The following is a 13,079-nucleotide window of genomic DNA, read 5'->3' as shown; positions in this document are numbered from 1 at the left end:
AGGAGAAAACTCTTAGAATGGAATCAGAGGGTTTTGCAGGCAGCCACTTGTCCTTATGATTATATCATAAGATTCAGCAAGTTATTTTCTCTGGATATTTTTTTATATTCAAGGAGTTACTGATTTTTTTCCATTAAAAAAAAAACTGGACCCCATGCTTCACATACACACCCCTTCAGACTGAAATTTAGTGTAACATAACATAACAGATACAAACTCAATGTAAACTGCTCCAAACTTGATTGCAGAAAGTACAACTTCAGCAACAGAATGGTCAATGCCTGGAATGCACTACCTGACTCTGTTGTTACACCCTCTAACCCCCACTCCTTTAACCTCAAACTATCCACTATTAACCTTACCCCATTCCTAAGAGGTCTGTAAGGGGCGTGCATAAGTGCACAATTGTGCCTACCGTCCCTGTCCTGTTGTCCCCATTTATTCATAGCTATTTCCTGTATTCATGTTTATACTTATACTTATTATCTTGTAAGCAACTGACAAATCAAATAAATAAAAAATAAAATAAAATAAATTAATTAAATGTTATTGCAAATAAGATTCTGATTCAGAAACTGTTTTAAATTATGCTTTACAATAAAGTTCTGCTTTATTGATTAGCATTACTTTTATATGATGTTAAAATTTTTAAGACACCTGGAGAAGGATAAATGAATTTGAGAAGCAAGGTAGAATGTTTAATAAGAATAAAGATTAAATAGTATAAAGGTAGACTAAAACTCCATAGTGAGAGAAGGAGGAGATGAGAAGAGAAGGAGGAGAAAAAGGAAACATCGTGAAAAATGCTGGCTACTGCCAAAATTAGTGCTCTGATATCAGATTTCTCTTTTCGCTTTCATTAGTTTTATAAATGTTACCATGAATTTGACAATGTTATACCCTAGAGGCTATACTATATTGTGCACTCCAGATTAGGGATTAATTTAAGTACCTGTGAGTGTGTATGAGGTAATGGTGTTACCAATAAAGGAGAATATTTATAGCCCAGAATTGAAATGTGGGGTCCTTGATGTTTTCTGAACTTGGCTGTTTTCTTGCAGACATTTCATTACCCAAACTAAGTAACGTCATCAGTGCTAGATTCTATGATGTTCTTCCACCTTTTCATTTAAGAGTTATCAACAGAAATTTAGGTGGTAATTTTGTTAATTAAAACATTAGAAATAGTCCTAATTAAACTGGTTGAGAAAAGTGGCAGTTAATAGAAGCAGAATTAATTTAATTAAAATTATAATTTATTAAATTAGTGATTTTAAAGAAAACTGGAACACTTATCGCTCATTATAATTAACTCATGATAATTCTCATTATGTTATTATTGTGTCTGTTGCTAAAGTCTGTTTTTATTCTTTTATATGCAGTGCACTGTAATAATCCTGTAATACCATCTGATGACAGAAGAAACCACAATGTCAATTACAATCCAAGATTATATCAAATGCTTATACATGGGTGATAATAAAAACATATTATCATATTAAAATATGATCCCACTAAAAACAAACATTTAATTTTTTTAAAAAATAACCAGCTTCTCTCTCACACTTTTACTTCAGCAGCTATAATTCTAATATTTCCAACAGTAACTCCATCCGTACACCATTTAGAAATTTTTAAGTTTTTTCCCCAAAACTGAACACATGCTCTGTAAAGCAGAAGGCTTCTGTTGTGGTTCGCCGACAGCCAGTGCAGACGGCAGTGGTATCGGACAGTGAGGAAGAAAGGGAACCAGTCAGAGAGTCTGGAGAGAACTTGGATAAGGGTCCTGCATCTGATGCAGGGATGGGGCCAGGACCACCTTCGGAGCCTTCGGCGTCTGGCAGCAGCGAAGCAGAGGACCCAGGGGAGCCTGTTCCAAGTGTGCATGTGTGCAGAGCTGCTAGAAGGCAAGAGCAGCTGAAGCAGAAGGGGCAACTCGGGAGTAAGGCTTGGAGGTGAGTGCCCCTCCCATAAGGGATAAAAGTCAGACCTCAATGACAAAAGCTTTGCAGGAAGCAAAGCAGTTCAATAGATTCCAAGTCCTTTTTGAAGCCCTGTGTATTCCGGTTGGTTTTTTCTGATACTGTTATAATTAATTTGAATACTTCTGTTTTGGGGAGCATTCCACAGCACTGATAAGCATGTGCTTATCTTGGGGGAACTGTTTCAATCTAGTTCTGGCTGTGAATGGAAGTAATTCCCAGCACTGCATTAAAATAGGTTTTGCTTTTAACAGAAGTTTGTGTTTAATTATATTTGACGAAGTCTGGGTCAGAACAGCAGTCATGATTTATTTTAAAAAAATAAAATAGTATATGGGATTCTCTTGAGAATATTGCATTTATTTTTTCCTGTCTTGTAATGTTCACTCAGCGGGTTTAATGTTACCAGTGATACAGCTATATCCTGGGAGGGACCTTTGTTGATAAAAGAAAACGAGAGATATTCAGGAAATCATTTGCTTTGAGTTCATGCTTGACTTGAAATCCATTCAAGGTGAGATGTAGCACTGGCAGGATGGGGCACAAATATTGGTGTTATGATGTCCATGGCTTAGAAGCAATGGTGGAATTCCACATTTTTTTTCCTACTGGTTCTATGAGAGCATGCTTCACACTCAAAAACCACCCTCTGTGTCAGCACTGGTGAGCTGTGTTGTTGTTGTTTTTTAACTCAGCTGAGGTGCAGCAATCCACTCTGCTGCACAAATCAGCTGAGCAAAAAAACAAGGGAATATAGGACAGGAAAGGGCAGGGGGTGGGGCCAGCCAGAGGTGGTATTTGCCAGTTCTCCAAACTACTCAAATTTTCCTCTACCGGTATGTCAGAAATGGGCCGAACCAGCTGAATACCACCTCTGCTTAGAAGTTGCATCTTGAATAGATGCTGCAGGTTTGTGACATTAGAGTGCAATTGCTGAACTTCAGCCTCTAGGTCCAGATATTTGGCTCCATTTTTTATGCAGATTCCAGCCAAATAGCCCTCACATTTCCAGATATCACCTAGGCAGTCATGATGTATCCATGTTATAGGCATGTCTAGACTAGCAAAAGCATGATTGCTAGACTTTATTCTTAGATGTGGCTGCTGATTGCATCTTCGTTAGATGTTCTCATTTTTCCATCAATCATGCAAGGAGATGACCAGGACTGTTCTCAGAGATCTCTGTGACTTCATTTCTGATAGGATCTCCTGCTTGAGCAGGGGACTGGAGTAGAAGACTACAAGGTCCCTTCCAGCTCTATTCTGATTGATTAGTTGATAAGGATTAAGACAGGGGTTCCCAACCTTTTCTATACTCGCAAACCTAGAGCGTTTCTGATATAATTTTGCACCCCCTAAAAATAAATAATTATAAGCATATAATTATACATATACACTATAATTCTGAAATTTCTAAAATCAAGTTTTTGCACCCCCCGGAATATCATCTTGCATCCCCGGTTGGGAACCTCTGCTCTAAGAGAACAATAGCAAATGGGGTGTGTTGCATTTGTGATACAACTCCTCCAAGCTACACTGAATTTATGTCAAACCCAGTGTTTCCCCATTATCCAATCTGCCATCACACTGAACCACAGTGGGAATAATACATGAGCAACCTGCTTAGGTAACTCCTGGAAACATGATGGCTACCTGGCTGGAATTGCATAAAAAACATGTATTATCTTTCTTGAAAATGCATCTTCGTTTAAGAAAACTGTAGTGGGAAAAAAAATATTCCCAGCAAGTCATGGAAACTAACCAAACATCAGTTGAGAAATTAAATAGGAATACAACTACTACTACTACTACTACTACTACTACTACTAATCAATTTAATTTTTCTTATATCATCTTATTTACAAACTCTATCACAGAACTTTGTTTTCAGATAATGCCAACAGCCTATTTGGTTGACATATTCTGTATAAGGGATTACCAATTGCACACAGTTTATATATTTGTGATCATTTATAGGTGGAAGATCTCCAATCCATTACTTATTACATTGTAGATTATATCAGAAATCCAAAGTTACATTTATTCTGCCTTTGTTAACTCAACTAAATCAGTTCAGCATATTGTAGAAGAGAAAAGCTATTTTCTGCTGACTGAGGTAGATGAACCTACACCAAAATGAGTTGTGTTTGTAGCGGCTACAAAAAAGATACAGATGTAGATGTTGACAGTACTGTTAATTTTAGGGGTGGGGGTGGGGTTGATTGAATTGAATTGATATAGATTGTTGTAATTTTATACAGGTTTTTCCAAAAACCTATGGTTGCAAATAAATGCACTACCAATAATAATTGAAACTTCCAAGTGAGTGACTCTAGAATCCAAACATACCTTTTTCCAAAAGAATTTACTTAGGGGTGTGGGAGTAGAAGAAGATCTTTCCTTGGTTATCTCCTTGGGAGCTTCATTGGTAACAACCACAACTGTTGGGGCTGGTGGTGGTACTGGAACTTCTGGAGGTTTCACAATTGGCTTCACTGCTGGACTTTCCTGAGTTGGAGGCACACTTGTTTCCGGTTTTGTAACAGGGACAACAGGGACAGGCTCTTCAGTTGGCTAGAAACAAAGTAAATTAAAAAATTGTTCCAGAGAAGATGAACTTCAAAGACCATCAACGGAAAAACACATTTGGCTACAGGAGAAGACAAAAGAAGCTCAGAAAAACATGGTATACTGGCATCTTTCATTCCAGCACCCCCACACATTCATCTTTATCAATTAGAGGATTACATGAGATAGGTTATGAAAATAATGTAGACATCAATATGGCTGATCGAAAACTGTAGAAATACTGTACACAAGTGGAAAATTCGGAATTGTCTGTATTATTACTGACCTTGGTATTTGCTGTCTGTTGAACATCTTTTTTTGCCTAAAAGAATGTAAAATACACAAACACAGAGAGAAATCATGTGGGCATTTTCATTCTCTAAGAATCGAAGTGGCTGTAATGTTATTTAAGGATGGAGGGATCCAGGCACTGCACAGGGTTTGACATGGTGAAGCCATTATAAAGAAGATTTTGCTGGGTATATTTTCAGCATTTTTCTGACATTCTGTGTATCCTGAAATGTCACAGGGGACGAACTGGAGCATAAAACTGAAAACATGATGTAGCTAAACTAAAATCATCTCAGAATGATGGGTGGAGAAAGTTCCTAAGGAGTTTTTCTTCTGTAATCTTATGCAGCCGTTAAGCTGAAGGATTGGAAAGTCAAGTCAGAAAACTGAAAGGACTTCATATAATGAACCTTTTCCCAATATGGGCGGCCTGCAAATATGAATGTCCTTCAATCTCTCCAGAACCATTTATGGACATCCTCAGTCATCCAGGTCATGGGTGTCCCAAAGGTGTTTTTTTTTCCCAAGAGGCAACTGGACTTTCTTGTTTTTCTTTGAAGACGTTTCACTTCTCATCCAAGAAGCTTCTTCAGTCCTGATTGAATTCAACTCCAGAATTCCAGCTTAGACAGGTTACTGCTGAGAATTTTGGTAGCTGATATCCAGATGGGTTTAATTGGGATATAGGATAGCACAGTTAAGCTTTGCAATTTGATATCACAAAGAGGAGTGATAAATGTCAAATAGGAAAGCTTCAAAAGGGAGGAATCTGTGAACAATACGGCAATCCGTGTCTTGTCCTCCTGATGGTTAAATATCTCCAATTCCAGAGTCAGTATGATTCTCATGACCAGCTAGAGATCTTGAATGGGATATTATGCTCAGCCAGTTAAGCCTTTGTTTTGATGTTCTTCTGAATCTGTGCGATCTGAACTTACAATGATTTCACCATATCAGCAATTGAAAGGAAACACTTATATCAATATTAGTATTTGATATTAGGCAATGTCACTGCTTTCGGGTTCAATTTAGTTTTATGATGTAATCCTGGAAAAAAAATCTTAGGAAGAGGTGAGAGTATCTGAAGCAAATCTGTATGCATTATTTTGGGATTATGCAATGTCTTTTGATTAAGAGAATGCATCAATTCAGGTACTTTGTAAAGATTAGTTGAGGACACCATTGAGTAGAGATAGCCTCATGGTAACTACTTTATATTGTCTTGTGAAGCTAATAGGAATTTGTTGGTTTTGCAACTCCTCTTGGCAACCATAGAAAACTTTTTCCTCCCAAGAACATGTTTTACATGCGCAGGGTTTTGTTATCCTGGTTTTTGTGATGGTGTCCCATCCAAGGACCAAACAGCCCCAACTGGGCTTGCTTTTGAGTCCAGAGAAACTCAGCATTGCTGAGCATGGAAAACTTATTTCCCAGGAAATAAGAATCTGTGCCAAGACAATCCATCATGTTTTCATCTTATAAATAGCCTGGTGCCATTATGATGCTGGAATTGAAGGAATTGTGCTTACAACACATTAAATAGGGCAAATTTCCTAAAATCAGCTCTTGTTCTATGATTAGCATAGCTCCTTTTATATGGAGCTTGAATTAACTGGACGTAATAAATTTTTCATATTGAAGGAATTTATTCAGTTTCCTTTTCTTCAATCCAAGGAATAAGAAGATTGAAAAACAAAGGTACTTGAGCATTCCTTCCTTCCTTCCTTTTTTCCTATCTTCCTCCCTCCCTCCTCTGTAATGATGGGTGAAAAGGGGGGGCAGTTATTGCATGATTGACAGTAGATTGGGAGCAGGGCACTGAATTTCATGCTTTGTTTTCAACATTTCAAAGAGAAGGAAAGATAGTCACACAGTTCAGCTTCAAATTGCTTTGTGGAGTGAAACTGATGGCAGTATGGAATTGCACTAAGTTCTGGTTAGGGTGACACAGGTTTTGTTAGTGAGAAAGACTTGATAACAAGACACAAAAAATAGCAACTAATATGCAGTCAGGGGGAACTTCCTTCCACTGAACCCTGAATTCACAGATATTAATGGAGAGGTAAATGTTCAGGATTATCATGATACTTCCCTGCTGCCAAATTATATCTTTGTCAAAGTCAGCAACAATTCTAAACAATGTCCAACTCAAGCTTTGCTTTTCAGTAAGTCTAGCTGCTGCATGCTTGCATTCAGGATAAGCAGATTTAAAAGTTATCTGTTGTTATTCAGGGTTCTAGATTTTCGGGTTACCATACCAACCTTATGTCTAAACAGTTTGCTAAATGTACTATGTCCTAATCGGGGGCTGTCTAGCTTCTTTTTCTTGGTGCTTTTGACAAGAGAATCAGTCACCGTCTTCTCAGTTCCACCATGGCCTGTTTGAGATCCCTTTGTGTGACATCAATCAAAGTTGAATTTTCATTGCATGCTCTATTTTCCTTTTGCCCATTACAGGCATCAACAATCATACAATGTCTTTATAAAGCTCAATACTCATATCCACCAATCTCACTTTCCCAAAGAGAATTTTATATTTTGTAAAGTACTATATAGCATTGCATAGAATAGAATAGAATAGAATAGAATAGAATAGAATAGAATAGAATAGAATAGAATAGAATAGAATAGAATAGAATAATTTTTTTATTGGCCAAGTGTGATTGAACACACAAGGAATTTGTCTTGGTGCAAATGCTCTCAGTATACATAAAAGAAAAGATACAGTCGTCAAGAGGCAAGAATCATAAAGTACAGCACTTAATGATAAGTCATAGGGTACAATAAACAATCAAATCATACTAGGAAACAGTCCTAGTTTTTTTCAATTACAGGTGGCCCTTGACTTACATCCACAATCGAGTCCAAAATTTCTGTTGTTAAGTGAGAACTTTGTTAGGTGAGTTTTGCCTCATTTTAGGACTTTTCTTGCCACAGTTGCTAAGTGAATCACCACAGTTGATAAGTTAGCAACACAGTAATTAAGTGAATCTGGCTTCCCCATTGATTTTGCTTGTCAAAAAGTTTGAAAACATGACTTTGGGACACAGCAGTGGTCATAAGTATGAATCAGTTTCCAAGAATCTGAATTTTTGATCATATGATCAATGATAATAAGTCATAAGTCATTTTTTTCAGTGCCTTTGTAACTTTGAATGGTCATTGAAGGAATTGTTGAAAGTTGACTACCTGTATTTGCAACAATATATTATTTGAGCATACATTTATTTAGCAAGGAATCCACACATATCTACCACTGATCTTCAGGGCACACCTTAGATGCTGTCATTTGTAGATTATATATAAACTAATGGGGCACCATACTCTCATTATAACCTTATATGGATACCTGGCATTCTCTAATGACTCTGTATTGCAACAAAAATCAACAAAACCCCAGGCAAGGACAATTCCACTTAACTGTGGAGGTCTAACAAACCATTCACAGTAGTCCTAACAATGAAATAGAGAGACGCTTATTTGAAAAATTGTCTCAATGCATACAATCCTGCTTATAGAGCATAAGATCACCTTTGATAATTTCTTAATAAAAAGACAGGCTTATGGCTCTAAATATTTGACTTGAGTTTGGCCTATTGTAAACCTTGAAATAAGGTTTGAAGATTTTCTTCATTGGGGCTTTTCAATGAGACTGTATTCACCCCAAATTTATAACACCGCTAAATATATGTTGTATACTTTTTGCCTTTACTCTTGTAAGTACATAGCTTTGTCAGAAGAAAATATTCTGAAAATGATCAGCTGCAAATTTCCAACAGGATAGAAACCAAGTTCCTAGAAATTTCTCTCTCCCTCTCCCCCTCTCTCCTATCTATCTATCTATCTATCTATCTATCTATCTATCTATCTATCTATCTATCTATCTATCTATCTATCTATCATCTATTAGACTTTTATGAGGGAAAGGGAGCTACCTCATTTCATAGCCTTACCATCTTTTTTATTATTTATGTTTTATTGATTTGACTATGATTTCTTTGTTTGATTGTTGCGAGATGCCCAGAGTTGTTGAGATTTGGGTGGCATATCAGTTCAATATGTTGTTAAATGAAATAATGTTTCCCCCAGAAGCTCACAACCTACACGCTACCCTGTTCTTCCATTTTATTTTTATTACAACATTGAGATATAGGAAAGGCTGAGATAATGGATGGGGAAAGAAGGCCTCCAATTTGGGGGCATATCTGACTTTCAAACTGATTGCCCCATCCTACTGTACCCTTAGCCTCAAAGTTCTGATGGTTGATGCCAGATGTATCTGTAGAACTACCATCTTCATGCACATCTGGTATTGAACTAGACAACTTGTGACCTGTTTCAGAGATATTTCCTTATTTAAATAAAAAAAAAAAGAATTGCCCAAAAAACAGTGGGAGTGATTCCTGCTATCTTCCCCATTGACTTTCCTTGTAGGAAGCTGGCAAGAAGTGCTGGAAATGACAATCATGTGACCATGATAACACTGAAGTGGCCACAACTTTGCCAAGTTTCAGTCCCATAAGGCTCGTGGGTTTTGGATTTTGGACATATACCGTTAATTAGTCCCTTGGAGCTAAATTGATTAAAAATTATTATCCTATGAGTTTTGTCATATTGGAGATTACAGACAATCAGAAAGACACAAGAGTTTTAGTAGATGAGGCAGTAGCCTTACCAAAATCCTCTTTGGGCATAGAAATAAACCACAAGAGACTCAGTTCTTATGACAATGGAAACCCAAAATGAAACAGATGAGTGTCGCTAATCATAATGAGCATCATACTTAATGAGAATTGAACTCAGCTTCTTGACTGACATAATTTACAATAGCTTTCCTCAAGTTAGCAGCCTCTACTTGTCCAGTATGGCCTCCAAGAATAATAAGGCAATTCTGATGATAAAATAAATGAGAATCATATATGCAGTTCTGAACATCATAAGAGTAAATCCAATAAGTGAAATGAAATAAGTAAAACAATGCAAATTATATCACACATAAACTTTAAAATCACCCAGCTTCCTATCAGATGCCACGTTTTCCCACTTAGAATGAGATATGTGTATGAATCAATCTTGAAATATCCATGTAGGTAACCCCTCCACCCCTCCAAGAAAACCCACAAATGTTGAATTTGCAAAGAGAAAGACACTCACCTTATCCTCAGTGTCACACTTGGAATCAGCTTTGCTTGGTGAAACCTTTTAAGAAAAAAATCATCCTTGAAATGTGCAGTTTTTAAGATCTGTTTTAAACCTTGTCATTGTCTTTGCTTTTAAAAATAAAGGGAATTAGGAGGACATAGATTTAAAATACAGAGATATAGACTAAAATAAAGAAGTTTCCAACTATATGTGAAGCAAAGTAATGATCTGGTAAAGCTACATTTTCCCCTCAAATAATCAAGTTGTACAGACATCTATCAGAAAATAAATTGGGGGGTTTTTTCCACAAAAAATTCATCAACACTAGATGAAAGAACAACTGCTGCTTGTGAGCAATAAACTCATTCATGTTTTTGGTTTCACACGTCATTTGTAAGGCCCAAGAACCAAGAATGACATATGGAGTTACTTCTGAGTAGTTTCTTTATTGGTAGTCATCTTTACCACCTAAAGCAACTGTATGTACAAAATGGATATACCCTGTGACCTGCGCTGGAGTGGCCATCTTAACTCTCTTTCTGCCTACAAAACTCTCCAAGCTGTGCTGCCTCTTTGACCTCTGGGAAACAACCCCTCCCTCCTGGGATTCCAGACTACATTCCACCACATCAGTGCAGTTATACATATTTTGTTAACTATTGTCCTGCTTTCAGTGAAAGAGAGAGAAAACAAAGAATCCACATTAATACTTAACAGCCTTGCTTAGCAGGATACGTAATTCTAGCTATTATCTTTTGGCTAACCACTATTGGAAAAAAACATTACCAGTCTTGATCAAATTTAGATTTCTTCCCGCAGTTATTTTATTTCCTTATATTCTCTCCTTCAAACTACTTAATACATATGCAAAAGGAAATACTCCTCCCAAAAAGAAGCTTGTCTGAATTCATTTGATTTTTAACATTAATCTTAAGTGTCAGCCTTTATGCTGTTTAGAAGTTCTGTACAGATTGAACTTCATCAGCATTATTTTTGAATAAAAGTGCAGATTTTTTTACTCTTTCATAGATACAGCAATTTTTCATTGTGCCTAATTAAAAACCCTGCTCTTGAGAAAGTAAATTTATTTATTTATTTGACACATTTAAATGGCTGCCCAACTTACACACTCTGGGTGGCTTACAGCATAAACGTTCCACAATGTAAAAACCCTTAAACCCTCATCAGAATATATCTGATAATTTTGACTTGATCTTCCTAATTAATGAATAAAAAACACAACCTTTCACACTCAGTTAACTTATGTTCTTCTAGAACAGCCTTCTTCAATTTTACAACCTAAGTCGAAATATTTCTGGTTAAGATTACTCTTCCTGAAAACTAGGGGATCCCAGTCCCATATAACTGTTGGGTGCCAGTCTGGGAAAAGTTATTCTACAAATTCATTACTTCTTCTAAAACAGAAGTCTTGCTTTTCACATTTTCTAGCAAGTACAGCCGGCCACATTCTCTTCTCATCTTCCATACATGCTTTCACATTCAATCTTTGTGACAGTCACTTTTCTGCTGCTGTCATTTAAATTTTCCAGGAAGGAAGGAAGGAAGGAAGGAAGGAAGGAAGGAAGGAAGGAAGGAAGGAAGGAAGGAAGGAAGGAAGGAAGGAAGGAAAAGATTGATATCAAATTTCTGTAACAAATCATCTCAGTTAAATAGGGAAAATCCAATGACATCTTACCAGTGTTTTGAAGAAGCTCATGATGTTATTATCTGTCTTAGTTGCTGTATTAGTATTGTCTGTTTTTTTCTCTTCTTCGGTAAGATCCTCAGAGACCAAGCAATTGGAAACTGCTATATCCTGTTGCAGAGTGGTTTGGTTGCATTCATCTACTAAATCCTGCATCAAAAGAAAACATGTTTCTTTCAGATCCTGACTTATTGAATGCCAAACAGATTTGTAAAAGTAATCTGTTTGCCACTTGTATCATGTTGTTCTACAAAAGAGAGTTCCATCCATATTTCTTCAGCCTACATATCCAGAACAATTGGTCATTTATGTAGTCAGTGTCGAAAATATGCACGTTTGCTGTTGGTTGGAGGGACATTGTTCAGAATCACAGAGAACAACAAATGCAAGAAACAGGGTTGCATATGACCAAATACGGATCCTCATTCCAAGCAACTGAATATTAAATAATAATCTCCATATGATTGCAGTTTTGAACTCTGAATTCTGAGGATTGTATACTAGCACCCAGAGGTTTTTGGAAAGCTCAGTTTATAAAATTTGATTTGCTTAGCATTGCTTAAACCTAGCTAGAACTTTAACACTGATGAAGCATGGAAATGTTCTCTTGATGATTGTTTACATTTAAATAATTTCTGCAACTGTAAGGATTTTTGAAAAAAAAATTGTTCAAATCTTTGAGTTTGAATTAAATAGTAAAAACCACAAAAATGCCTTATATGGTGAAGACCAATGATAGTTTCTGGGATAACTAAGAACCTAAGGAGCAAAACTAAATTCCAAACAATCTTGATAAGTCAAAAATGGTCTGAAATAATACCAGAATAGAGAAAATAACATAAATAGAATATAGAAGAGAGGTTTTCCTTTTTCTTTTCATGTCTTCAAGTCAGCGTTGACTCCAGGCAACTGCCTGGACTAATCCTTGTAGAATTGCTTTTCCCTTACCTCTTTCCTAGGGCTGAGGGAGAGTGGCTGGTCCAGCTGATTTTGTGTCTAAGGTGGAATCAGAACTCATGGTCTCCCAATTTCTAGCCTGTTGCCTTTAACCACTACACCAGACTGACTCAGCAGAGAGGATACTGGGCTTGAAATCGGACATGGAATTGAAGATCTTGGAATTGCAGTTTTACCCAAGCTGAATATGAGTCAGTTATATGACATGGCTGAGAACAAGATAAGTGTCAGGCATGAAAGACCAGATCTACATGTAAAGTACAATTAAGCAGATTTCTTGCTACAAACCAATGCACAGGAATCTTTTCAACACCTGGTTAGAAAAGGGTCAGCATTCAAGGTCATAAGGATTCTAGGCCATTCCTCCTTTTAACTCCATCCCCGAATTCTGCTATTCCTTCTCCTACAGCAAGTGCCATTTTAGGCAATATCAA

General features: G+C 36.8%; 1 protein-coding gene across 8 annotated transcripts in view; it reads right to left on the bottom strand.

The window, feature by feature from the left end:
- BCAS1 (brain enriched myelin associated protein 1) overlaps window positions 1–13,079 on the bottom strand; it is a 49,585-nt gene that overhangs the window by 7,804 nt on the left and 28,702 nt on the right. For 4 of the 8 annotated variants that reach the window (XM_087928982.1, XM_087928985.1, XM_087928981.1 and 1 more), the window contains exons 5-9: window positions 11,680–11,838; window positions 9,996–10,040; window positions 7,104–7,232; window positions 4,837–4,872; window positions 4,332–4,556 (exon numbers count right to left, since the gene is read on the bottom strand). In XM_087928982.1, coding sequence (XP_087785108.1) covers window positions 4,332–4,556; window positions 4,837–4,872; window positions 7,104–7,232; window positions 9,996–10,040; window positions 11,680–11,838 — 594 coding nt within the window. The remainder of the gene's footprint in view (window positions 1–4,331; window positions 4,557–4,836; window positions 4,873–7,103; window positions 7,233–9,995; window positions 10,041–11,679; window positions 11,839–13,079) is intronic. The other 4 variants (XM_026697476.2, XM_087928984.1, XM_026697473.2 and 1 more) reach the window with 3 other exon arrangements.

This window comes from Pseudonaja textilis, chromosome 3, assembly GCF_049901715.1.
Source record: "Pseudonaja textilis isolate UNSWEBS1 chromosome 3, rPseTex1.2, whole genome shotgun sequence".
In the NCBI taxonomy this organism is placed as follows: domain Eukaryota; kingdom Metazoa; phylum Chordata; class Lepidosauria; order Squamata; family Elapidae; genus Pseudonaja; species Pseudonaja textilis.
The sequence above is the reverse complement of the archived record's forward strand: the minus strand, read 5'-3'. Positions and strand labels throughout refer to the sequence as shown.